The sequence below is a fragment of the Ictalurus punctatus genome, chromosome 14, assembly GCF_001660625.3.
Source record: "Ictalurus punctatus breed USDA103 chromosome 14, Coco_2.0, whole genome shotgun sequence".
NCBI lineage: Eukaryota > Metazoa > Chordata > Actinopteri > Siluriformes > Ictaluridae > Ictalurus > Ictalurus punctatus.
This window is the reverse complement of record NC_030429.2, coordinates 18,912,849-18,939,742: the sequence shown is the minus strand read 5'-3', so window position 1 is coordinate 18,939,742 and position 26,894 is coordinate 18,912,849. Positions and strand designations below refer to the sequence as shown.

At 38.3% G+C, this 26,894-nt stretch overlaps 2 protein-coding genes across 5 annotated transcripts; both read right to left on the bottom strand.

Moving 5' to 3' along the window:
• Positions 1-2,542: 2,542 nt before the first annotated feature.
• Positions 2,543-9,567, bottom strand: prnprs3 (prion protein, related sequence 3). 2 transcript variants are annotated; one of them, XM_017485927.3, is made up of 2 exons: positions 9,443-9,567; positions 2,543-6,768 (listed from the first exon to the last, which is right to left on the bottom strand). In XM_017485927.3, exon 2 carries the CDS (start codon positions 6,766-6,768, stop codon positions 5,248-5,250), a length of 1,521 nt encoding a protein of 506 aa, XP_017341416.1. In that variant the 5' UTR covers positions 9,443-9,567; the 3' UTR covers positions 2,543-5,247. The 2 variants fall into 2 exon arrangements, with proteins under 2 accessions (XP_017341416.1, XP_017341415.1); XM_017485926.3 differs by lacking the exon at positions 9,443-9,567 and adding an exon at positions 7,652-7,773.
• A 1,651-nt stretch (positions 9,568-11,218) lies between these two features.
• On the bottom strand, positions 11,219-26,750 carry incenp (inner centromere protein). 3 transcript variants are annotated; one of them, XM_017485384.3, is made up of 21 exons: positions 26,569-26,750; positions 25,622-25,771; positions 25,363-25,470; positions 24,437-25,062; positions 23,168-23,225; positions 22,997-23,060; positions 21,331-21,454; positions 21,108-21,141; positions 20,920-21,019; positions 19,857-19,991; positions 19,657-19,677; positions 16,944-17,053; positions 16,595-16,718; positions 16,311-16,433; positions 13,480-13,670; positions 13,147-13,261; positions 12,674-12,757; positions 12,503-12,586; positions 12,328-12,420; positions 11,688-11,835; positions 11,219-11,547 (listed from the first exon to the last, which is right to left on the bottom strand). In XM_017485384.3, the coding sequence occupies exons 2-21, from the start codon at positions 25,759-25,761 to the stop codon at positions 11,363-11,365; spliced, it is 2,667 nt and encodes an 888-aa protein (XP_017340873.1). In that variant the 5' UTR covers positions 25,762-25,771; positions 26,569-26,750; the 3' UTR covers positions 11,219-11,362. The 3 variants fall into 3 exon arrangements, with proteins under 3 accessions (XP_017340873.1, XP_017340874.1, XP_017340875.1); XM_017485385.3 differs by having other exon boundaries at positions 19,657-19,674; XM_017485386.3 differs by lacking the exon at positions 19,657-19,677.
• Between the last annotated feature and the right edge of the window lie 144 nt (positions 26,751-26,894).

The following is a 26,894-nucleotide window of genomic DNA, read 5'->3' as shown; positions in this document are numbered from 1 at the left end:
GATCACACTTACATTGCACTTATGTGCAATATGAAATAAAACAAAATTTTATTCAAATAATTTACACAAACCCTACACATTTTCTCCGATAGATGCTGCTACACTGTTCAAAGTTTGAATCTAAGAATGACAGAAACCTCGAAACAAGAGTACGACGATTCCCTTTTCACAGGTTAAAGACTCTGACAATACTGTGAATGACATTGCATTTGTAAGTGAATGCATAATTTTCTCCATTATGTATGATGGGGAGGTGAATGTAGAGTTCAGGATATTGTTCATGTACTATTTACCTTTAATCTATTACTTTTTTTTTTACCTTCAGGAACCTTTTTAACCAACAACTGGAAGCTGCTGTGGCCGAGTCATAGCTCATATTACTCCAAACATCCAGTCAGAGCAAACACTACTCAGACAATGACATGAAACAATGCAAAAGGGTAAAAACCCTGTTTCAGCAGGCTCACTGACTTAAAAAAAATAAATAAAATAAATATATATATATATATATATATATATATATATATATATATATATATATATATATATATATATATATATATATATATATATATAGATAGATAGATAGATAGATAGATAGATAGATAGATAAAACAATAATAAACCCTGTGTTGAGAGTTTCTTATGGCCAAGCTTTCCTCCACTTTATTAAACCGTAAATTAAACATTCAAGATCAAATGTGCATCAGGGTTGGCAGATGATTCATAAGTAGAGAGGATATTCTAATTCAGTTCATATTTCTGTCTGTGTGGAGTTTAGCCTGTGGCTAATGATATTTCAGGGGTATTCCTGATACTGATACTGTAAGCATATATAGTGTTCCTGAAATGCTCCTATCTATAAAGTCTATAAAAGCTACAACATTGGAGGTTAGTGAAAGTGAAAGTCAGTGCACAAAAGTTGCATTTAAGCGTGAAGCTGCAAACTTTAGATCGTTATATTAGTATTTTTAATCAGTCCCTCCAGGATTTTGCGATTGCAGAAATGAATGCAAAATCAAGCAGACTCCGCAATATTCCGAGAAGTTTGCCATTTGTAAAAATTACCGCAGATTTTCTGCAGATTTGTGCTTACATCATCACAACACGCAGTCAAAGTCCTCTTCGATTCATGTGCATCAAACATGAGTGCAGCTAAAAGCATTTTGGCTGTAACAATCACAAAAAAAACGCCTCTGTCTGTAACAGATTCAGTCAAATGGCAGGACATGGCGCTGACTAAATATATACTACAAGTGAGGTCAGGTGTAATTCCATACCTGCCATTGTCAAGATTAGTATCACATGCTCAGTAATTGATCTCCTATTTCAAAAGAAGAAAAATCTAGATTTTTGTAAATATTGACTTATGTTATCAAGTTAACTTGGAAATCCTGTTTACTGGAACGGACCTGAGACAGCTGAGAATCCAGCACAAACCCAGGACAAAATAATTAATCATTTGGGATATCTCAGTCATTTCAGCATTAATGACAAGACATATATGATAATGACTGACTATTATGAAAAAAAAAAAACAAAGCATTTAAAAATAATTATATACATATTTGGATATGACTGAATGAGATCCAGTATATTTAAGCTAAATTAATTTAATCAAGTTGACCCAACAAGCAATTCAGGGATGAGATCTTCGACTTCAAATGTGAATCTGAGAGCAAATGGAAAAAAGCCAAGCAATCACCGGCAGCATGCACACAATGTGCCTCATTTATCAATCTTTTAATAAAGCCAAACCAAACTAAAAACTTCAGTGGGAAATTTTTTACAAAGGTTTCAGAAATCTGCTGGTTTTCCCTCACGTGTCGATGTTGAATACCAGTCACCTGTAAATTACCATGCGTGTACACAGCACAGCTTATTTCCAGTTGGTGTCGCCCACAAAACTCCATAAAAAGGTCAATCTCACAGTGCTGAAATGATGAACAAAAGGCAAAAATAGACTTTCTCAGTGATACAAGTGAAAGTTATTTGGCTCATGCTTAAGCTAATAAAATATTATTTTTATTGAAAAAAATGTTTTATAACAATAGATATGATTTAACAGTGTAACAACCTGCTGACGAGGCCAAAATCTGGAGCCAAACTACACAAGATGGTAATTAGATGTGAGGAGAAAAGAAAATGGTTTGACATTAAAAGGTCAAATGGTCTTATTTGTCTTAATTAATGGATTTGTTTTTCATATTTAATATTTATTTAGTCAACGCATTTAATATGAAATTACCAGGTTTCACCAATTATTCAGTAAACGCATGTGTGCAGTTGATAAAAGTGCAGTAACTCATCATGATTTATATGATCTGAAGCTGAACAATTGATATTTACATTAGTCTTCTTATACTTAAATTTACACACACTTGGGAGCACAAGTAGGATATGAATGTTTTTTCCCCCCGAAATATTCAAGAATAGCAAATTTCTTGTGTAAATACTCCTACGAACTGAGTTGCATAAATTATCTTAAGCTTACTGTGCTGTTTACAGACTACATTGAATAAAACAAAGTGACAGACAGTGAGACGGTGAAACACGTCGTTTAATTTAAGATTAAGCATGGATAGAGAAATATTGACAATTATGTGTTAAAAGTATTACAAAACCATGAGTACAGGGTACAATAATGTGTTAGTGCAGTCTTCAGAAATAGATAAAAAAAAAACATCCACATTTCCATATCTGTTACAGAGCATCAAAAAGCAAAATGCAATCATCGTGCCCTACACAAAACCATTTACCAAGCACACCTGGTGGGTTATGTACGTATTTAAGTTGAACTGTAAATACTGTAGTGCAAATGAGTTCAGAGGTTCACTTATAGGGAGTGTTTAGTGTTTGTGTCTAAACTATAATGATTAAATTTAAATGTGACCAAAAAAAAAAAGTCAACTCAAGTCTTACTACAAAGCATACATAAAGTCACATATTAAAATCACATCTAAAACTAAACACTTCAAAAATAATTTCTGTCTGGAGATTTTATTTAAAAAAACTTTCAAAACAGTACAGCGAACTAAATGTACATTCATATAGCCTACTGAATCTTTAAAATGTTATCATTTATATCGTCTTCAGACTACTTTACTCGTTAGTCCTAGATGCCATCACTGAGCTATTTACAAAGTAAACAGTAAATCCACTAAACACAAATCCACTACATAAAAGACACTGGGCCTCATTTATAAATCTATTAGTAAAGAGTTGTGTAAATGTTCCACAAGATTTACAAAAGTTTCTGAAAAGTTGAGTTTTTTTCCTTGTCCCATACATATGTTGAGCACAGAGTGCAAAGATCATTGTCATGATGCCCACAAAACTATGAAATCACAAAATGGTTCGGTTACGAAAAGGCAGAGAGGTAAAATTGGAAGCCATTTTGCCTCACTTCTATACCAATGAAAGAAAAACACTGCCATAAAAGAAAACGTCAATTAGGTCTGAATTAAGTGGGATGACAAGAAAATGGTGTCAAATGAAAACAGAGGGGGAAAAAAAACCTGTACACTGTATCCAAGTAATCATGCACACCAGCTCATCACACAGGGAAACTGCTCGGTTTAAATTGTTATACGTGTCTCACCCGAAGTGCTGGAAGATTGCACATAGAGATATAACGGTATAAAATTTCATATCATGATTATCGTGACCAAAACTATCACAGTATTGTTAAAATGTGCTGAAAATGTACAAAAAGTACTGATAGACACACTGAAATCATTTAACAGGTTTTATGATTGACTATAAAGTGATGCACGGTTATCACTAAGCTTGCTGTGGTAGTCGTTGTTCCCAGTGTTACACGCACACCGATTACATCACTCGCCCACCGCGGCACCGCCCCCACTGTCGTTTTGCTTTTTTATAGTAATAAAAAGCATTTCATTCAGGTACGGAACGGACACTACAATTAAAACTGAACATGTCTGCTCAATTCAGCATGAGCCGAATGAGTCACAGATCAGCAGGAGTCAGATTTCATTTACTCGTTCAAACTTGCTTATATTAAACCAAATGTTCCACCATCGTCTTGTCAGTCAGCTTGCCTCACTCTTCCTGGTGGAACATTTGGTTCAATATAAGCGAGTTTGTCATTGGACTGTTTTGTTGTTGTTGTTGTTTTTCATTAAGAATAAAAATGAATCAGCAATTCAGCAATTTTATAAAACCCAAAATATGACCACACTTTGGATTTGCATCAGACTCAGCCGGGTGTGTGTGGACAGCATTTACCATGAATTTTACAAATGACGATAATCGCGCACAGTTTTAATTATAATTAAAATGCAACACGGTAATACTATCTGGCGGGGAATTTCATCGTGAAACCGCTAAGCGTTTCATCTCTAGTTGCACAGCATTAAAAGCGGGACCAATTTATACGCCAATATTTAGCCTCCCAAAATAAATAAACATTATATTTAAATATCCTCCGTCATGACCGTAATCTTTATCAGCGGTGTCGTTTGTTCACTGCATGATCATGTGATATGCAATAAAACAAAGCTATTTAAACTTGACGTAATCCTGACATACACGTGCAGCAATCCATGGAAATGTGACGTTAGTCTAATATTAGTTAGACTTGTGTAAATTTACACACACACACACTCAGGAGCACGTGTAGAATTGATAAACGAGGCCTAGTGTAATTTCTATAGTACCACAAGCAGTAAAGCCACTGACCTAAAGATATGAAAAGATTAAATAAGCAGCATGTGTCCAGGTTGTGCATGTGATGCCTATAAATCAGCAGGAAATAATTAAAAGGTGATGTTTATCTTTGTTTGCAGAAATGAAGCAACCTCTTGAGGACTGAGGGGTGCAGTATTGTATACACTCATGCAGTGAGATCATGATAAGACAAATTTCACACAGTGTAACGACAATCATGAGAGTCACTGATTGCGTGACCCATGTAGACGAATGCAATCCTGGTTTAGCTTCAGCAACAGCCATTAACAGCTAATGTCCTCTGGGTTTTTCTGAGGCAATATAATTTATAACAACAGTAATGTTTGAGGCAGAAATCATTACTTATTCTGAAATATTCTGAAATATGCATTCCTTGATTTTTAGAATTAGCCAAGACTAAGGCTGTATATCACCAGATCATCATTATATTCTCAACTCACTCTCTGGATGTTTTTTTCTCTCTCTTGTAACTCACTTGATATGCCTTACCATGACTAAAGCAGGTGTACATGGTCTCAGAAAAGCTCAGTAGGTTCAGTAGAATAACAGGGAGTTCATAAGCAGAGAGATGACTATGAGCCCAAGTGGCATGAGCTGTTCACCACCACTATCATCAATGCCCACTAGAACCTGTTTCTCAGCGTGATGCTCAGCGTAAACCACGTACAGCTCAAGACAGCGTCGGAATTTCAGCTGTTCGATCAGTGTAGGATAGCCGATTTCCAATATGCTTACAGTAGCCTCATCATCATCATCATCATCTTTTTCTTCTTCCTCATTCATCTTCTCCTGAGGCTCAGTGGGTGGCTCTGTACCACCAGTAAGCTTTTCAGCAAATGGCAGAGGGTTATCTGTGGCATTGCTAGTTTTATTTCCTTCCCCAGTGTTTTCATTTCCTGTAATGAGGTCTGATCCTTGAGACTCTGCTTCCCCAACTGGTTTCCCACCCAGGGGCTCATTTAGATCATCTTCGTTCAGACTCTTCTCACTATCCTCTACCTCCTGTGGCCATGAGTCTTCAGCAGCTCTCTTATTTCTGCCCTCCAAGTCTCGCAACAAATCCGTCCTCTTCATACAACTGTCCATGTACTTGTCATGTGAGTTCGGTGGAAGATTTTGAAAGATGTTTGTCGAACTTGCTCCAGAGTCACCTGGCCCTGTACCTGGAGAGTTGGGGTCTTTGTTACTGTCAGGTCTGGTACCATAGCGCCGGGACATGTAGTGGTTATAATAATATTCTTCTTGTGGGTTGTGAAACGAGAAGTGTGGGCGTGGAAAACTGCCCAGGCCATAACCTACTGCCATTCCAGCCATAGCTCCAACTCCTGCAGCCATCAGCGCCTGCTTACCAAACCCTTTTGATTGGAGAGAGGGCCCCATGCCCATATTGTGCACAGACTGGGCGAAAGGAGAACCTCCTGCTCCATAACCACGATATCCATAGTTACCACCATAACGAGGGCTGATGATTTTATTGTTGGGGTTCCAGTAGGGGTATTGTGCTGCTCCAGGATATCCTCCTGCACCACCATACTGGTTGGGATTAGAACCAGGATAGGATGCTCCTCGGACTGGGTACCCAGGGTAAGAACCACCTTGAGGATAAGGGAACGCTCCACCCCTTCCTGGGTAACTGTTGGGATATGACCCAGCCCCTGGGTATGATCCTTGACCTGGGTATGATCCTTGACCTGGATATGACCCTTGACCTGGATAGCGTCCTTGACCTGGATAGCCCCCCTGGCCCGGATTGCCTCCAGTGCCCCCTCTGCCTGGAAAAGAGCCTGCATGTCCTCCACCAGTGCCAGGATATGGTGGAGGGTTTTGGTTAGGTACTTGAGGCTGGCGAGGATAATTGGCTGGTTGGGAGTGTGTTCCTCCAGTCGAGGACCCTCTGGTTTTACTGCCTCCTCTGTTTCCCGTGCTCGTCCCTTTACTGCCCGTGCTACTGCCCTTCCCGAAGCTGAAACCCCCTTTAAATCCACCACCTCCTCGTCTGGCCATCGCACTCACCACCAAAGCCAGACACACCAACCACACTGCAACACGATTCATCTTTAAATATACAGAAGAAGAAAAACAAGAAACGTTAACAGAACATTTTAGACGGACGTGAATAAAGGCTGTCAGGAATGAAACCTTGCTTGGTGAAAAAACAATAGAAACCATCACAGAAATTCTAATGTTTCCACTACAAATAGCATTACAAACCATCAGATTACCATTACCAGTCCTTAAAGGTATCCACTAGATATAACATGTCACCAATAGAAGGCAACAAATTACCAATGGAGACCCACAGGGACCAGTAAAGCCAATACAATCCCCATTACAACAATTATAAATTCTATGAGGGTTTCTATTATGTTTTTTTTTTTTTTTTCAGCAGGGCAGGTAGCCAAACCCAAGACACCATATGACCTATATGCCCATCACTTTCACCAGTTTAAAACTCATCTGTACCACGAAGGTGTCGTTATTATTGTCAGATAGATTTATTTGTTATTGCCCCCGAGGGAGAAATGGAAAAAATGAAGCATCCCAGACGGTAAACTAATACACAGCATTTTCACTGGTAATGCCCATGAGTCTGCTCTTCCAAAAGTGCTATTTAGCTTGTTATACATGAGCAGGCCGATACTAATAATAAAAACGACAGCTAATAAGTAGTAATAGAGTAATAAACGACAGGTAGGACACCTAATAAGTAGTAACTGAGATAATTTGTTAATTGTGTGCGTACAAGAGACGGTATCTAACGACTGCGTATTTACTATCTTAGCTAGCTCGCTAAGCTTACATTACAGTACGGCGCAACACTAGCTAGATAATAACATCCTTCCTCTGAACGAACCATATTTATATAAATGGCTCAAGCTCGGGGACCAATCATAGCGTTATTGTAGAAAAAGAAACATGTATATATATATATATGTACCTCGTTCTGTATGCTCTATATTCACCCGAGAGGCTGCTGGCACTGTACGACGCTTGTTCACTGAACAACAACTAGAACGCTCGGGTAGAGTCTGCGATGCGAATCCTAAAAGTATCGATTCTCCGATTACGGGAATTTAAAGGAGTCGAGTCCGCCCAGTTATATATGACTCATGTTCCAGAAGGGTCAGCTACATTAAATTAAATTTTTAGTGGATGTTCAGATTAACTGCACAAGTTGTAGCATTCGGTTAAACATGGGATTAAAATTAAATAAAAAAGTAGAAGTTAAAAAAAAAAAGTTTAAATAATATATGTATATATATATATATATATATATATATATATATATATATATATATATATATACACACACACACACACACACACATACATACATACATACATACATACATACATATGTATGTATGTATGTATGTATATGTGTGTGTGTGTGTGTGTGTATGAGTATATATATATATATATATATATATATATATATATATATATATATGGTTCATAGACACACAAACGAACGTTATTGTTAGTACACATTGATAAAGATGTTTACTTTACAACTTCTGCATGATTGAGTCGGTTCAAACACATCTTTCCAAGCATTACATTTATTACATTTTCCAACAAAAAAAAACTTTCCGAAAAATGTTTGTATGTCAGTAAATAGATCAACGTATTACATAAAAGACCACTTTTCAGACAAAAACATAATGAAACAAAATGAACGCTCCTGGGTTTTGCATTTAAAAAAAGAAGCAACTGCAACAAAGTCTCCCAAAGAACTGTGGCAGATCCTCCAAGATGCACAATATAACTTAACTGTCGCACCAAATATTGATTATGTTTAGTTTATTACTGTTTACTGTTCTTTTATGTAGTTTTATGTAGAAACAGTTAAGTTTTATTCAGTTAATTTGATCATTGTTGGAGGCGTCCTTGCTTTACAGCATTTCTTTGCATGTGCCTAATACTTTTGCACTGTACTGTATATTCTGTGGAATCGATTCTTCGAAAGGACTCCATCGATTCACTACTCCTGGAATCAGAGTCGATTCCACATTTCACGGTTGACCATAGATTCTTATATACGATTATATACGATTATATATATATATATATGATTCACCCGTCATCTCATGGCTTGAACACATGTAATTAACTGATGCATGGATGGATCATAAAGCTTCGCAATTATAGCAGAAACAGTCACTATACACGCGTTGGATTTAAACAATAAGCTGTTGTAACATTAAATATGAATTATACATCACAGTTAATTGAATAACCAACACGATCTGAATAAATGTTATTCTTTAAAGAGCTGAGATGACTAAACATGCACGCGGTGCTGAGCGGAGGGAGTCACGTGATCCTGCTGTGACGTATATTTTTCCATTTGCCGCTTATGGCGGAAGGTGCTTTGAGTAACGACTGCTGAGAAGTCAAGTGTGCCAAGCTAATGTATACGGGAATGTTGTGACGGCCATAACTAATGAAATGACCAAATTAAACGTAAAATTAAACCTTGCCCTACGCTCCAGGGTTGCCAGATCTCCGTTTCAAAGCAGCTCAACAACGATAACACAAATCTCTGAAGCACCATTAAGTAGGCCTTTTCACCAATGCCTTAAGACTTGTATTAAATTAATATTACCTACGTAGTCATAAATAAGAATACAATGTTAGAATAAGTAGACCAATTCACTGACTCTAATCAATTAATACAATAACAGAATTATGTTAGAAAATGGGAGCAAGAGGTGCATAAACATACAGTCTCCAAATCCAATTTTTCGCTCCAAATAAGTCTTGAAATCCGATCATTCGTTCCAACAGTCTCCAAATCCGATTGTTCGCTCCAGATCAGTCTCAAAATCCATTCATTTACTCCAGTTCAGCACTGGAATAAAGTTAGTGTGACGTTGAACGTTCGATATCTGCAGATATGCGGAAATTAAGGGACCGTCTCTAAAGTTACATACGACATTGTTATACACGATTCTAAGTTCAATAGTATTCGAAGGGAATGACTTACAGTCATATAACGTACTGTAAAGTGTTCATGTAGGTGTCAGGTATGAGAAACACCTTTTAGATTTTTGATATTTATCAAAATAAACTATTAAATCACATTTAAATTGGACATTAATTTCACTGCAGAATGGGCTCATACACAAAATATACCATTTTTTAAAGCTCAATAGCATTTGAAGAGAATGACTTACAGTCATTGTGGTCTACGAATAGTGACAGAACATTTGAAAAACTCAACATGCGTGACATGACCCTGCCTGTAGCATTTAGATGTAATGTGACTGGGGGTGAGTTTTTCGAATGTTCTGCCACTATTTGTATTCCTATTGAGCTTTAAAAAATGGTATATTTTGTGTATGGGCCCATTCTGTGGCACATGGTCAGCAACAATACTCAAATAGCTTGTGGCATTTAAGTAATAACTGGTATTAACAGGCTCAGTGTGCCAAGAAAACATTCCCCACATCATTACACCTCCACGAGCCTGGACTGTTGACACAAGGCAGGTTGGGTCCATAAATTTATTCGGTTGTCACCAAATTTTGACATTACCATCTGTGTGCCTCAGAAGAAATCAAGATTCATCAGACCAGGTGACATTTTTCCAGTTTTGGTGAGCCTGTGCCCACTGTGGACTCAGATTTCTGTTCTTGGCTGACAGAAGAGGAATCCGACATGGTCTCCTGCTGTTGTAGCACATCCACCTCAGGGTTTGAAGTGTCATGCTGAGATGCTTTTCTGCTGAACACAATTGTACAGAGTGGTTATCTGAGATACTCTGGTGCTCTTGTTCATCTTGCCATTTCAACAAGAACTGATGGTCATTGGTTGTTTTTTTTTTTCTTTCTATATTGAAATCTCTGAAATCACATTCAAGTTCTCATTTTGATGGCTGTTGTGAACATTACCTGAAGCTGCTGGACAGTAACTGCATGATTTCTTTGCACTGCACTCACACGGTTAGATAATTGCCTGAATGAATAGGTGCACAGATATTCCCACTAGTGCTAGAGAGTGTATGATGACTCTGCATAAACAATATACCATCTATATTATTGTGTGTGTGTATGTATGTATATTATATATCTATATCTATCTCTCTCTCTCTCTCTATCATCACATGAATGCTGATTTTAGAGACACACAAAACACCCCCCCCTTCCCCCAACCTTAGCCTACTTAACAAAAATAAATTTAAAAACTCCCCACCACATTACAGAAATATATAGGCAGCATTTGACCATTTCTTTTCCGAGGCATGTTTTAAATGAAAAAACAAACAAACAAAAATTTACATACATACACAGTGATTTCTGTAACCCATAAGATTGTATCCCAAAGTGGCCATGCCATTTCATAACAGATGTATGAAGGCCTCCGTTACTAACAGCACTAAATACCAGTATTGCAAAATAATGTATGTTAAAATATAAGTGGAAGAATAATGGAGTGGGGTCAGGGTGCACAGCATTGTGTTGCAAAACCCTTTTTGGATTTTCTATTACTCTACCTCTGATACATTTTTATAGCACTTTATTTACGTGAAATCCAAATGTTTTATATAAACACAAAATCTAAAATGCTTTCATATTTAAAAAACAAACAAAGAAAAAACAGAGAAAGAGACAAACAACAACAAATTCTAACAGACAGTTCCCAGCTAGTTGGGCATGGCACCCATGGGTGGAGGGGAGTGCCAGACAGCAGAGCTTGTGCGCTTGAAGAAGCGTGGTTTGCTCCTTTGGAAAATCTTCTCCAGGTTGGGCTGCTCAACAACCCCAAAGTAGGAGTGCAGATCCACTGGGTCATAATATTGCTTCATAATAGCTTGCTGAAGCTGCATACCTATATACAAAATACATCATATATTTTGTTTAAACTCTCTTTTGTAAAAATTGCTTTGTAAAAGTAATACTTTCTCAAAGTAATGAGGCAGGTAGAATTATAAACTTCCAGAGAACCGCACACAGGTGCTGAAATCTTACCCTCAGCCCAGGAAGGGATGGGTTTCCTGGGTGCTGACTCATCATCTGTTGAGTCATCACTGTTCTGGTCCATGCCATAGTCCTCTGGATTGACCAAAACCTCAACCTTCTTGCCTTTAGGTGTAATCTGGTAGGACTGAGGAGACTTCTGTAGGATAGAAGCAATAAACATCACTCAGACACATCACTTTAACAATCTGTACCACAACACACGTCTAAGGAATTTGACATTGAACACACAAATCGTTACCATATTTTAGAGAACAGCTTTGTTTGACTTAATAAGCACAATTACGAACAAATACATCAATGCACTTATGAGGAACGAAGAAACTATTTTACACAGTGAGAGCTGTGATGCATCACTATGGTGCTAATGTAGAACATCTTGATATTCTATGAAAAAAATCTATAAGCAGTCAGTCTGTAGTAAATAATATTTCAGCAGTTTCCTACAGCTGCAAGGTTATTTTGGCATGTAAATCTTATTGAACTCGAGTTACATCAATAAAGCCTTTAAGTGCCGATTAATTCAGTTTCAGGCCTCGTTTACCTTTATGTATTACAAAATTCTGTTATGGTAAGAACTCTACCAGATTAATAAACAATCATTAATCTGAATTGAGAAATGTTAACTTACCTCTACATCTACAGTAACATTAAGCCCTGCTCCTTTATCAATAGTCTTGTTATGAGCGGTCCCTTTGCCAGCAGGAGTATTCATGACTGAATGCTGAAGGAGACAAATAAGTGAATACCAGTAATACCTGAAAATAAGCTGAATGATCTGTCAGAACATGTAGAAGAGGACTTACCTCAAGATCTACTGTAACATTTAGTGCAGGACTGTGTGTAATTGCAGTATTAAGAGCTTTGCTGACAGGCAGGTTTACAACAGTCTGAAAAAGTAGGGGGAAAAAATATTACAACACAAGTAATGGTAAGGTAGCACGAAGGCTTACAGTTACTACTAAACCAGTACATACAGTGACTGTAGTGGGTGCAGCAGTAGCAGCAGCACGTTTCTGTTGGGCCATTCTCTCCTCATCAGCCCTTTTCTGCTCCTCTTCCTAAATAAAGAACACACACTAACTGAAAATTTGTATGCATGAAATGCCCTTAAAATATACTAAAAGGTAGCTACTGAAGAAAAACTAATTCAGACATTTGACCTTGCTATGATACTGATTTGGATCGATTCAGTGCAAAATATAATCAGTTCATATGCTGGTTACAGTGATAATTCCACAAACATTCAACCACTCCTTCTTGAGATATCATGCTAAAGAGAATTCTTGAATGGACGCACAAACTGAAAACATAACCCCACAAACAGGCTTGGTTACAACAAGATAAACTTGTAAATGCTTTCTTTAAGGCTACTATTATACAAGGTGTATTGGCTGATAAATAAAAGGCCCACACAAAAGAATTACAGGAGCAGAGGACAGACACTGACCTTCTTCCTCTTCTCCTCCAGCTCTCTCCTCTCTTTCTCCTTGGCCGCTCTCTCCAGTTCCTTCTGAAGAGCTAGGGCCCTCTCCCGCTCCACTCTCTCACGCTCCAACCTCTCCCTGAAACACAGTTTAATTATCTATTACATGCTTTTGTTAGTCAACAAAACCCCCCCCCAATACCAACGAAAATCAAAGTGTGTGTGTGTGTGTGTGTGTGGGGGGGGGGGGGGGGGGGGGGGGGGGGGGGATACCAATCAACCAAAAAAACAAAACAAAACAAAACAAAAAACCCCCCAAAACCCCATATACAGACTTGGTGGGTTTTCAGCACCAACCTCTCAGCAGCAGCCTGTCGTTCTCGCTCCCGCTCTCTCTCCTCACGCTGCCTCTCGCGTTCCCGCTCCCTCTCTTGCTCCTTCTTGAGCTCCAGAGCACGAGCAGCCTCGGCTTGTTTGCGTGCCTTCTCCCGCTCCTCCTCGACCTTACGCTTGGCCAACAGCTCCTGGTGTCGCCGCTCCTCCTCCTCCTGGGAAAGAACACACTTTTCAGAGTCACAGCCAGTACGGATGGATGCAGTCACCTTATAAATCAACCCCACAACACCTAGTTTCAGGAAACATCAAAACCTTTGTTAAGCTTAAGTTCCCCCCCTCTCTCAATACTTGAGTAAAAATCAAGTTAAGATCTGTTCTCAAAATATACAGAATTTCTTATGGCCCCGAGTTCAGTTGTGGATTGGACTGAAAAAGGTCCTAGAAGGATTGCAGCTTTTAATCTGCTCACACTATTCATGTACAACTACTACAGTTTTAAAAATGACTGAATTATTTGGAAGGTTGGGGAAAATATTTAGTTTATACCGAGATTATAAGCTAGACTGGGACACAAATGTTGCAATGCATGTGATGCATCTAAAAACCCAAGTCATCAATCACTCCAATTTAAAATCAGGTTACTGAACATACAGTGCTGTGAAAATGTATTTGCCCCTGATTTCTTCTGGTTTTGTGTCTCATACAAAATAGTTTTAGATCTTCAAACAAAATGAATCATAAAACAAAGGCAACCTGAGTAAACATACAATACAGTTTTTATTTATATTAAAGCAAAAAGTAAAATAAAAAAAAAAAGTTATCCAACACCCATCACCAATGTGGAAAAACTAACTGCCCCCCATAAACTTAAAACCTGGTTGTTCCACCTATAGCAGCAATAACTGCGACCAAACACTTGCAATAACTGGAGCTCAATCTTTCACTTGTTTCTAGGACTCGGATTTACTCCTATGCTTTGGATCATTGTCTTGCTGCATAATCCAGTTGCGCTTGAGTTTCAACTTACAGACTGAAGACCTGACATTCTCCTTTAGGATTTTCTGGTAGAGAGAAAAATTTGTGTTTCCCTCAGTTAATGCTAATTGCCCAGACCCTGAAAGCATCCCCACACCATCACACTTCCACCACCATGCTTGACCATAGGTATGATGTTCTTTTTGTGGAATTCAGTGTTTGGTTTACACCAGATATAACAGGACCCCTGTCTTCCAAACACTTTCGACTCGTCAATCCAAAGAACATTCTCCCAAAAGGTTTGAGGATCATCAAGGTGTGTTTGGGCAAAATTCAGACAAGTCTTTATGTTCTTCTGGGTTAGAAGTGGTTTTCACCTCGCCATACTTCCATGGATGCCATTTTTGCACAGTGTCTTTCTGATAGTTGAGTCATGAATAGTGACCTTCATTGATGCAAGGTCTGTAGATTCTTTGATGTTGTCTTTGGCTCTTTTGTGACTTCCTGGATGAGTAGTTGCTCTGCTGTTGGAGGAATTTGGAAGGTTAGCCACTTCTAGGATGGTTCAATACTGTGTTGAGGTTTTCCCATTTGAAGATAATGACTCTCACTGTGGTACTTTGGAGTCCCAGAGCCTTTGAAATAGATTTGTAACGCTTCCCAGACAGATGTATTTCAATCACCACCTTCTTCATAACTTCTGGAATTTATTTAAACTTTGGCATAGTGTGTTACTGGGTAAGACCTTTTAACCAACTTCATGCTGTGGAAAAATTTCTATTTAAGTGTTGGTGTGATTGAAAAGGGCTGGCAGTAATCAGGCCTGGTTCTGTCTAGTCCAGCTGAACACCATAAGGAATGCAGTTTCATAGATTTGGCGAACTACTAACTACGGGGGCACAGATTTTCACACAGGCCCAGTTGGTATTGTATAAGTTTTTTTGCTTCAATAAATAAGTATCATTTAAAAACTGCATTTTGTTTTTACTCCTCAGGTTGCCTTTGTTTTATTTCTGAAACAATTTAGTACAAGATATACACAAAGACAGAAGTAATCAGCACTTTTTTCACTGCACTGTATATAACCCTACATTGAAGACACATGACTGCTCTTGCTTCAAATTTTGCCCAAATGAAACACTAGGTTTTGATTGACACACACACACGCGCACACACACGGTTAAGTGGAACTGAAGGAAGCGGGTATTAACTTGCATCAGTTAACTAATCTACAATTAAAAATGCAGTTATGGTTGTAGCACATCAGTACTGATCAACAAAAAGGTCCTCAAAAGCTATAAAGCCATCGCACGGGTTAATCAAGAGGCTGCCTGTTCAGCTTTTCACATAGCCTACTATTATTTTAGTGTGTAAATGAGAATATCAACAAAAATTAAAATATGGTATTAGTGAAATTAAACAATTATTTTACAAAATATTGATGGCGTCTCTGCAGTACCACCAAAGCCCACCTGAGGACAGCACAGACCAAAGCAATGGCATCATTGTATTAACCAAATGAGAAAGAACGTGAAAAAACAAATCCTAAAACAACCAAAAAACAAGCCAACCCACAACTAATGTTTAAAATTTAGCACTACACTGAATATAGGAGAATTGAGGGAAGTACAACTACCAGACACTAGATAAATAGATAAACTTGCACTTTGCATGTACACACTGATTTCAGTATGTTTTTACTCAAATATAATTACACAGAAATTTTTAGTGTCACATTTTGTTTAAAAGATGATTTTGTTCCAAAGTAAGAAAGGTAAAAAACAGCTTCTGTAATTGAGAAAATTAAATAGGGTTGAGGGTGTATACTGCAAAGTATTTTTCATGCAGTGGGGGTGAGGGTGTACAAGTGGACTCACGGCTTGCTGAAGCTTTTTCTTCCGAGCCGCTTCTTCCTGTTTCTTACGAAGTTCCAATTCCTCTTGACGCTTCGTTGCCACCTTTTTCTTTGCTTTCTCCTCAGCGAGCCGCTCCACACGCAGCTGACAGGACAATAAAAGGTTACAATCCAGACTCTCACAAACCTGTTCAGAGCCTCTTAATACAAATAATTTATCGTGGACATTTAAACCTACAAACTGAACATGTAACTTGATAAGCATAAAAAAAAAAAAAACTTTAAGTGATGAACTGAGCAACCAACCATGTCATGTTTCTTCTCGATTTGTGCCATTTTCTCTTCTATTTTCTTTTTCTTTTCCTGCTCTTTCTCCTTTTCTCCTTTCACCCGGGCCTCCACTACACGTTTCAAACGCTCATCCCGTTTCCTAAAAAGAAAATCACCTTTACAGTGTACACTACCCAAACACACACGTGTGTGTGTGTATCTATATTTTATATATATAAAAATTATATTATATATATATATATATATATATATATATATATATATATATATATATATATATATATATATATATATATATATATATATATATATATATAGAGAGAGAGAGAGAGAGAGAGAGAGAGAGAGAGAGAGACTTCCATACTTTTTCAGTTCCTCCTGTTTCTTCCTTCTCTCCTCCTCCAGCTTTTTCTTTCTTTCATTTTCTTGCTCAATCTTCTTGTTAAGGGCGTCCCATTTCTGTCGCTCCCGCTCCTGACAGAAGAGGACGTAGGTCAGTGAGAGTAACGACAAACAGATATGCATGGTGCCAAATCAGACAGACATGGAGTGATTTTGGTGAGAAGTTAATGGGTGGAAATGAGGATGATTAAATGAGTAAATGCTCCCTCCCCCAAGTGCAGCCATGTGTTGGAGTAGTAAAGCACAGCCAAGTATACACCAATCTTTCAGCAAGATCTTTAATAAACCTATATGCATAAACAAAATACGAGTCCCTTGTCCCATATGGGGGGGACGGCGGGCGTTTGACAATGAACAAATTAAATGGTGCAAAACTATGCACTAGAATTTCAACCAATAGCGTCTTTTCACCTGATTTAATGACAGAATGAACATAACAAATGTGCCAAATATATACATAAATTTAGATATGCATAGGTTCTGTGGCTGAAGTGCAAATGGAATTCTATACTAGATATATAGGGCACTAGACTGGATGCACATCATTATGTTATACCTTATACAGGGTGTAGACAAAGTGAATAGGGAGACATTTTAGGCAAGCTAGAAGATGGCGGAAACAAAAAGGGGTACCTGTACTGTGCAAAGGTTTTAGGCATCCTAATTTTTTTTAGAACAAACTTAAATTTTACACAAAAGCATTTTAGAGTCCCAAACATTCGTTTTCTAGCACAAAATTAAATGTTACAGAAAAATGTTTGTATATCTGTAAAGAAAGCTGCATATTACATGATCACCCCCCCCCCAAAAAAAAAACCCCACAATGAAGGCTCCTGAGTTTTGCTGCAAAAATAAGAAGCAAGTGCAACAGTTAAAGTCTCCAGAAGAACCGTGGCTGGTTCTGCAAGATTCTCAGTAAAACTTACTGCTCATTTCCTTATCAAACTGCACAAATTGTACCAGAGACCATTTTTATGGTCACACCAAATATTGACTTTCACTTATTACCTTTCTTTACAGAATGTGCTTTTTTTTTTTTTTTTTTTTTAAAAACAGTGAAAATTATTATTTTGAAGGCATATTTGCTCTACAGCATTTCCTTGCATGTGCCTAAAACTTTTGCACATAACCGTGTGTAAAATCAAGCTAAACTGCAATGAAACTGTGTGTAAATGAATAAATAGAAATTGAAATGATTGATAAAACTGACATTAAATGTTGATGTTGCAAATGTTAGATGTGAACATGCTAAAATCAGCCAAAAAACTTGGCAAGTAAAATAAACTTTGCCATGTTTACAACACTACTACTACACTGGAGAAGTGACCCCAGACACTGACTACGTTTACATGGACAGCATTAATCTAATTATTGACCTCACTCTGATTAAGATAATGTGATTAAGGTGTTTACATGAGTCGCTTTTAGAATACTCCTGTCATGTTCCCTTTTTACATGTTTTAGAACATTAGATTAACCGCCCGCGTCATTACGTCACCGCGCCACGCCGTCCCTCCAGAATTTCACGTATCAACATACAGTTCGTCTTCGTTATGGTACCGTATACAGTTTTTGGTGTTTTTATTATTATTTTTTTTTACGAACGCTTTAAGTGCAGTTAATTATTTGTCATGTTATACGTGCTAATACACAACTGCTTGAAGCCGTATAGACAACTGCTTGAGCCGTGGGTGTGTCCCAAATCGCGTACTTACCGTCTATATAGTAGCTGAGATGCATGTATTTTTCCACACTACAGGCCTATAGTAGGAAAGTATGCGATTTGGGACGCGTCCGAACTCGTAAAACGTTAAACTGCTGTGTGAGATCGTGTCCTGTCACAAAATGCAGTGAAAACTCCCACACGACGTTCATAATGTGATTAAGGTGTTTACATGTCTGTAATACACGTCCATAATGCGCTTAAAACAGGGAGTACTCCACCTGTCCTAATTCGATTATTGCTTACCTTGATTATAACCTTAATTAGATTAAGGTAAGTAAAAATTGCTCCTTACATGGTAGTTTCTTAGAGTATGGTCTTGATCTGATTAAGAGTGGATTACTGTTGTCCATGTAAACGCAGCTACTAACAGGATGACTGAAATGTGACCAATCAGTGGATGCTTTTAGGTCCACCTGCAAGTCCCTGGTAGACTTACTTGGTACTTGGACAGAGAGGAGAACCAAATTCAGCAAGGATATAGCACTGCTTACATGGCAGTGAAAATGTTGACAAATTGTTCGATCAGAGGTAGTTTTCCCCACATCGAGCCATGCTACAGTGTCAAGTGGAAAGGCACTAGATAAAGCTCAGCTCCTTCCACCACGTTCTGTGTTAAACAATGCCCACCTCACACCTACTTCTGAGTGTGCACAAGCAACAACGTGGTGCGTGTTATTTGATACGTGAACATACCAAATTGTGCAGAATCTGGTCAGTGCTAAACATGCGAGCCACAGCACAATATCCCAATCACACTAGATTTTAAGACCAACTAAAAACATCAAAGCAAATACTGAGAACTAAACAGAACTGTGAACTGGGCGAACTTTTAGGTTACACCCCTAAAGGTTAGACGAATAAAAGGTAAGCACCCATTGACATGTACATGTGCACACACACCAGACATAAAGTTACAATGGCTTACACCAACACCAGAGTTTGCACTTACCACTGAGCCAGCACTCAACTGCTGGAACAGAGAAGAGCAGGATTACTAGCTCAGCAAGTGTGCTGCATATGCTTTTAGCTGATTAACAATGATCAAATATCTTAACAATTCCAAACCCACAACTATTCGGTGAAAGACCTTGATAAGCAGTGAATTTTTAGCGTTAATAGTGTGTGCATGTAGGGTGAACAGACTGTTACCTTGACTTCGAGCTTTCCGCTTTGTTTAATAAAGGATTTCATGACAGAGGTACGACCAAGAGAGCTTGGAGTCATCATTAGCAGCTGGTTCTTCTGCACTGTGTGCAGGAAGGAGCGCATGCCGGGTGTGATGCCCTGTAACGGCCATAATATTAGAAGAAGGGGGAAAAAAAGAAAGAAAAAAAAAAGCAGCTATGTAGCCAACCAAAGACTAGACCAAGGAAAGTCGACGATTTCCAGATAAACTAACATTTAGGTCATAGAACAAAAAACAGACATTTATATATTGATGAACCTAAATATTTGATCTCAACATGTTTTTTCCTCCCAAAATTTGGACTCTATTCAATATACATCTCGATATTCTTGCAAGAAAAAGAAAAAAAAGAAGAAAAAAAAAAGAAAAAAAAAAAAAGAAAGGTGATTTTCTTTTGCCGCCCCCCCGTTAAAAAACAAAATATGGTTTGGATAAAACAGCTATTGTTACAAAGCACATACAAAATGTTGAGTGCAAAAACACAGCTTACAATAATTAATAAATAAATAAATGAATAGATAAATAATGATAATAATAAAAAAAAAAAACCTAGAACTAGTGACCGCCTTTTACTAAATGTTCTCAAAAGGAAGACTTAATCATATTTATTTAAAATGTACCAATATAAAACTAAAGAAAATGGTTTAGTTGATAGCATTTCAAGTATATTATTTTACACTGAAGTAAAACACGCATCAATATATACAAAATCATCCTCTACTGTGTCTCGTTCCAACCAGTGTCGCTTGCTGTTGCCATTTTGCTACTGATGTGTAAACAGATCCTCCCCATCAGTACATCTCGTGAGACGAAAAGGGGGAGTGAAATTGGCCTATTGGTGTTTTCAGAAAAGTAAGCTTAATTTTCACCATTATTCGATATTCACAAATTTTATATAGTCAGCAAAATTTTAGTGTTAACATTGCTTATATTTGATGCATCGATCAGCACTAAGGGGACATTTTAGAAGGAAAAAAATAAATAATTCCATGCATTATAATTGGTTAATTATGGAAGGTGTCTTACAGTCATGCACTTCTTAGGAGGAGAGTGCTTCTTCTTGGGGGTGCCGAGTACTTCTGCTGCTGCTTCTGCAGCTGCACGTTTGGTAGCTGAGCGAGACGCCCTAAAATATACAATCTTTAGTACACATGATCACAGATGACGAAGCTAAACAAAAAGAAAAACCTAAAGTCTTAGTAAAGCACACTCACCGAACATCATCCTGACTGTTTTTCCCACCGTCATCTATAAATAAATAAACAAACAAAAACATTGTTACACCCCTTTCAGGACTTTCATTACTAGATGTTAAACTATACCACCCGAAGCAATAGCTTTCTTGATGATGGGTATTGTTTTACTGTGTGGCCTAAGCTCCAGTTTTTGTAAAAGAGGCTTTAACAGCCACTCTAACAATGAACAGGAGGCACACACCTGATCCTGAGGGCTGGGCCATGGAGCGCGTGAAGCGGCAGTTTTCTTGGACATTGGGAGATGTGGTCATATCATCCGCCAGTATGGGAACAGCCTCACCTACTGGTTTCACGGGCTCAGACTCCTGATAAATTGCACACACACACACACACACACACACACACACGTGTATGAAAATCCTCTAAAATCACTCGAGTGTGTAAAAGTTAACTGCTAAGAGATCATGGATTTTAAATGAACTTAAAGTGCATTCCAGCGGCATAAATAGAGAACGATAGCTGTCTGATTAATTTAAAATATGAACTTCAATGTAAAAAATTTAGAGATCAAAAACTGCTCACAGAAAACGTCAGCAGTAGCTAGGGCAGTCACGATAATTACTTTTTTTGCTGTGCGATATATTGTCCCAAAATAAATTGCGTTAAATGATTGTCATTTTAAGACCATTTTATGCCACTGACTATATAATGACAATATAATAGCATAATAATGCAAAGTACACTTTTTCAAAGAACATTTAATTCTTAAGAATATTTAGACATTGGAATGTCCAAAAATATATATCCTAAATAAATGGTAAACTGGCGCACTTGTATCCAAAGCGCTTTACAGTGCGTCTCAATCACCCATTCACACACACACACCAATGGTAGCAGAGCTGCCATGCAAGGCACTAACTTGCCATCAGGAGAAACTCGGGGTTCAATGTCTTGCCCACGGACACTCCGGTATGTGGAGTCACATGGGCCGGGAATTGAACCGCCAACATTACGATTAGTGCACAACCCGCTCTACCACCTGAGCCACAGCCGCCCGCCAATAAATAAAACAAATAAATAATAAATACACCTTAACAAGTGTATTTATTATCGTTTTATCTTAACAAAAAAGTGCACGGTAACAAGAACAAAAAGTAAAAGGTTTAACAAAATCAGTTTAGACTTCTAAAGTGCCTCGCACAGATGCCTCAACAGGCCATATCTGCTGCCAGAGCCCCGCCTCCGCCACAGAGAGCAGATGAGATGACAGAGGCAGCGCGATCGACTAAAACGTCAGCGACATTAATTTTTATGTAAAAATGAATGTAATCATCATGTTCAATTATAAAAATGATCAATCACAATATATCGCGTCAATAAAAATGGTCGTGCTCATTTCCATATATCGTGCGATAAGTCGATATATTGACTATTGCCACAGGCCTAGCAGTAGCATTACACTGTTGGATTCACAAATCATGGAAGGCAAAACAAATTAAGATTCACAAGCAAAGAAAGAAAGAATTAAATAAAAGTCATCAATATCAATGTTATCAGATATGGTAATGTTCCAGATTTGTTTTTAATTACTTGGGTGAAGCTAGAACAACTTCAATAAGTAGCTGTTTTAATTCAACTACTTGCACATCATCACTTATGGAAAACATACTTGGTCTTTGTTAATATTTAAATCAGAAATTTGAGGAAAATAGAAGACTGTCATAATTATTGTAGCATATTAGACCCTATTATTTGACGTTAGGTCATAACTTTCATCAAATATTTCATAAATTTACTTGAATTTTAAAAACAAGAATGCCTTCCGTGCCTGCAATGTAGAGGTCAAGATGAAATTTTAATATCTCATGAGTGAAATTTAAACTGACAGCACTAATTAATATCATTACCACAGGCTGGGTTGGCTCGGTTTCAGTGTTCGATTCTGCTGCTGGCTCTTCCTCACCAACCACCCTGCAAAAGAGGCGGTGATTCATCGCTGATACATCAGCACCACCACGTATATACTTAAAAAGCCAAAAAATAAATCAAGGGGGGAAAAAAGCAAAGTTTTGACTTACTCCTCCATCCTGTCCTCCACCGCTTCGTCATTTTCCTCTGGTTCTACATCCACGTCGCCTACACACACACACAAAAAAAACTAACAAACATCAGCAATGAAGTTATATGCAGCAGCAATACAAGATATGTATTTAGTCTTATAATCACAACTGGCCTCTGCAATGAAGGTCTGAGCCATGTTTAAGCTCAAATATACTACAAAAACATATCAAAATGCGTTGAAAGTTTCTGTAAACAGTGTACTCTAACACTGTAACAAGTGTGCGTCATGCTCGAATGCAAGTAAACACACACAACTACAGAATTCCATCCGGTAATAAAAAGATGCCGTTTCTGAGATGGGATCTGTTCACCAATTTTCAGTTATGGGAAAGCAGTGGATTTGGAATTGTAAATCATTACCAATGGAACAAAATCAAAATCCCTCATCTGTAACGGGGTTATGACAAACCCTGGAGTCAGAGTCTGACGTCCATGTTAACAAGAGAATCACTATGAGCTGATGCTACCATTTCTGTAAAATCACAACTGTTAAGTGTCATATTTGGTGCAACCATTTCTAACAAAATCTATAGTTAAGCTCCCAACATGTTTAAGCACGCACGAAATGTGAAAAAAAATGCCAGGAGCTCTATTACACTAAAAAGATGTTCTGTGATAAAAATGCTTTATGTGGCGCCATCACTTCCTGCAGCAACCAGACGTCCATTTTTTTCCCCCGTGTTGGTAAAAAAAAAAAAAAAAACAACAAAAAAACAACGTATTTGACACATTTAAACCAATAATATAGTAAACTTTCCTGCCTCCTCCGTCACACCACTAGATGTAGCTGCACAAACAAAAACAGACCACTGATCTACAGTGCATTGATTTACAATGTTCTTTAGGACCGTGTCTTACCAAATCGCCAGTGTATAACTTCCACATAAGATCAGCACAGCCTGACGTCACACAAAGGAATTATAACCTCTACCGTTTTAATGTGCTGTACTTTACAGTCAGTAACTGCAGTTTTCTTCCTGTCAAAATGCTCCCAAATCATTTCACTAATGGACAAATGTATCCACTAAAGTTAATGTTTCACACTATTTGATACTGTTTCTATTGCCTACATTTCAAATTGCTAAAAGATTTTTTTTTAAAAATAAAATAAAATAAATAAATAAAAAATTTGCCCAAAAATCGACTGGGATAGAAATCTGGCTTATGGAAAGACTCAATTCCTCATAAGCTTAACCATCCTGCTTGCTAATCTTAGCGGCTCTCACCACTGATGGTGCTGCTGCATGTCGAGTTGCCCAGCCTGGCCTTCTTCTTCAGAAATGAGCGTCGAGAAGCACGACGCACTGCTTCCTGAGTCATGCTGTGCCTCAGGCCTGCCAGAGAGCGCCGCACTACGAGGGAGTGTCGGGCTGAGCTCCTCGTCGACGCCTGGCCACCTGCAGCTGCTATGGTAATCTTCTGTGCGGAGCGGTTTGGAGAGGGAGAGCACTGGAGCAGCTTCTCAGCAGAAAGACGTTCAACCGAGGGGATTTTCACCACAGCCTCAGACACCAGTGTCTGCACTGAAGTTGAAGAGCTGCTCGACTCCTCTACCGAGTGCTCCTTTTCCTTTGCAACATTCTCAGGTGACTGTGGAGCAGCTGCCAGCACCTCCTCCACCTTCTCAGCCTGCTCCTTTGCCTTGGCAGCTGCTTTGTTGCGTGTGCTACGTTTGACCGGCTCGCTGTCTGCAGCCGCAGCGGCTTTGTTGCGGCGTGTGCGGCGAGCAGGCTCCTCGACCACACTGTCAGTACTGTCATTGGGGGCTTGTGTAACCACCAACTCAGAGATTGAATTTAGAGTGAGCTGGACTGAGGAACGTCGCAGGTTACTGCGCTTCCCCTTAGAGAAACTGAAAAGAGAAAAAAATAAATCATAAAAAAAGATTGGCACACAATAACTAAAGATTCGTAATGATTTATTGTTTGTGCTCCAACAAATAGCTGTAAAACAGGCTATAAAAATTAACCAAAGGTTTTTCTTGAAATGAGTTTAAAAAAAACAACAAAAAAAAACAACAACAACAAACAGTTGCCGAATCCACGTTTAAATACTGCATTACTTCTGCCATATAGTACACAAACTCAATAATTTCAAGCGCAATTAAACTCTTGTGCACACAGATTCAACGGTACAATCTTATACCACTGACCGTCTTTTGCTACGAGCTTCACCGAGCTCTGTGGACACGCGTCTCCTGCGGTTTGTCTTCTTCTGCGATGGAGTCTTTGGCATAAGCTCTGGCTCTGTGCTGAAGTCGCTGCAAGACAAACCCAGACAATTAATTCATCTCCACATGACGACAAAGATCAATCTGTACAGTAATGAAAACGTATTTAGGCACGACAGAAACAGCTGCATTCGCTTTTCTTCATTTCACTTCACTTGCGAGTCAAATCTGCACTGTATACCTGGAGAACATGCGCTTAGCCTCCTGCTGAATCTCTTCCAGCCATACCATGTGAATATTCTCAATCTCGTTGGTGAACTCCTGCAGCTTCCCGTTGAACACCTGCACGAGGGAACGCGTGGCTTCCGGCAGGGAACTCATGGCTGCGTCCCTTAAAAAGAACAAACATGAAATGAGATTATCCAATGAGGGATGAGGTCAGAACTAAGAAACAAAGCACAACATAAAAAAACCCCCAGCAGATTATAGAAATGCACAATGGACATGATGCATGTGTTTTGCTCAGGAGCAGAACTGTAGATCACTTTACTGAAAGGAGATTCGACCTCATATACACCGACCCCTTTTAAATACTTCTTCATAAACAGGAATATACAGTTAAAATCAAAACAAGACTGTCAACATTAACCGTCAGGATATTTATTAGAGCTAGATATGACAAAGATCAGGATTTAGTCATTTCTTTGTGAATTATGCCATGAAAACTGGACCACACCACTGTATCCACTCATCTAGTTTTATCTTAACCTTAAATTAGAGACAAGTTCATGTTTCTTTCCGGTTGCTGCCAAACTCATTCTGTGATGGCTAAATAAGATGTGTTCATATAAAATTACGACAACATTATTTGTCTAATTACCTAGCTTATTAGTCAAGGCGTTATTTTTATTGTAGCTAGCTAGTTAGCGGAGAGTAACTAGCTAGCTAGTAAAAAAACAACAACTTAGCATTGCATCTTAATCATTAGGAGCAAAATAAATATTAATACATAACTCAAAACACAAACAACCACCATTTTAAAATATATCTGCTTAAAAAAAGCGTCGCGATATCGTTACTAAACAAACATTAATGAGATACTTTGCAAACCGTAGAAGCTTTGCTAACACTACTACCAACAAAAAGCTAACATACTATCAACTTCAGAGAAACACCGAACCATTCTACCTTTTGTTATGGGGGGAAAAAACAAGCCTAACAGTTCACTTGAGGTCTTCTTCTGGCCCCGTGTCTCCTTTAATCATAAACATTCAAAAACCCACTGCGCTACAAAAACAACAGCGATTACTCTCAGGTATAATATAAAGTCGTCTATTCGAGGCACCCGCTCAAAACGGTTTAAGTAATTTAAAATTCGGAGAACACCAATCATAGGCTACGCGTCAAGCCATTGGTCGACATTCTTGTCCGTCAGACTTAACCTGCCCAATCAAAACCAAGAAAAGACGAGTTGACACACAATGGGCGGTCCTCTTAGAGGAAGTATAAAATCA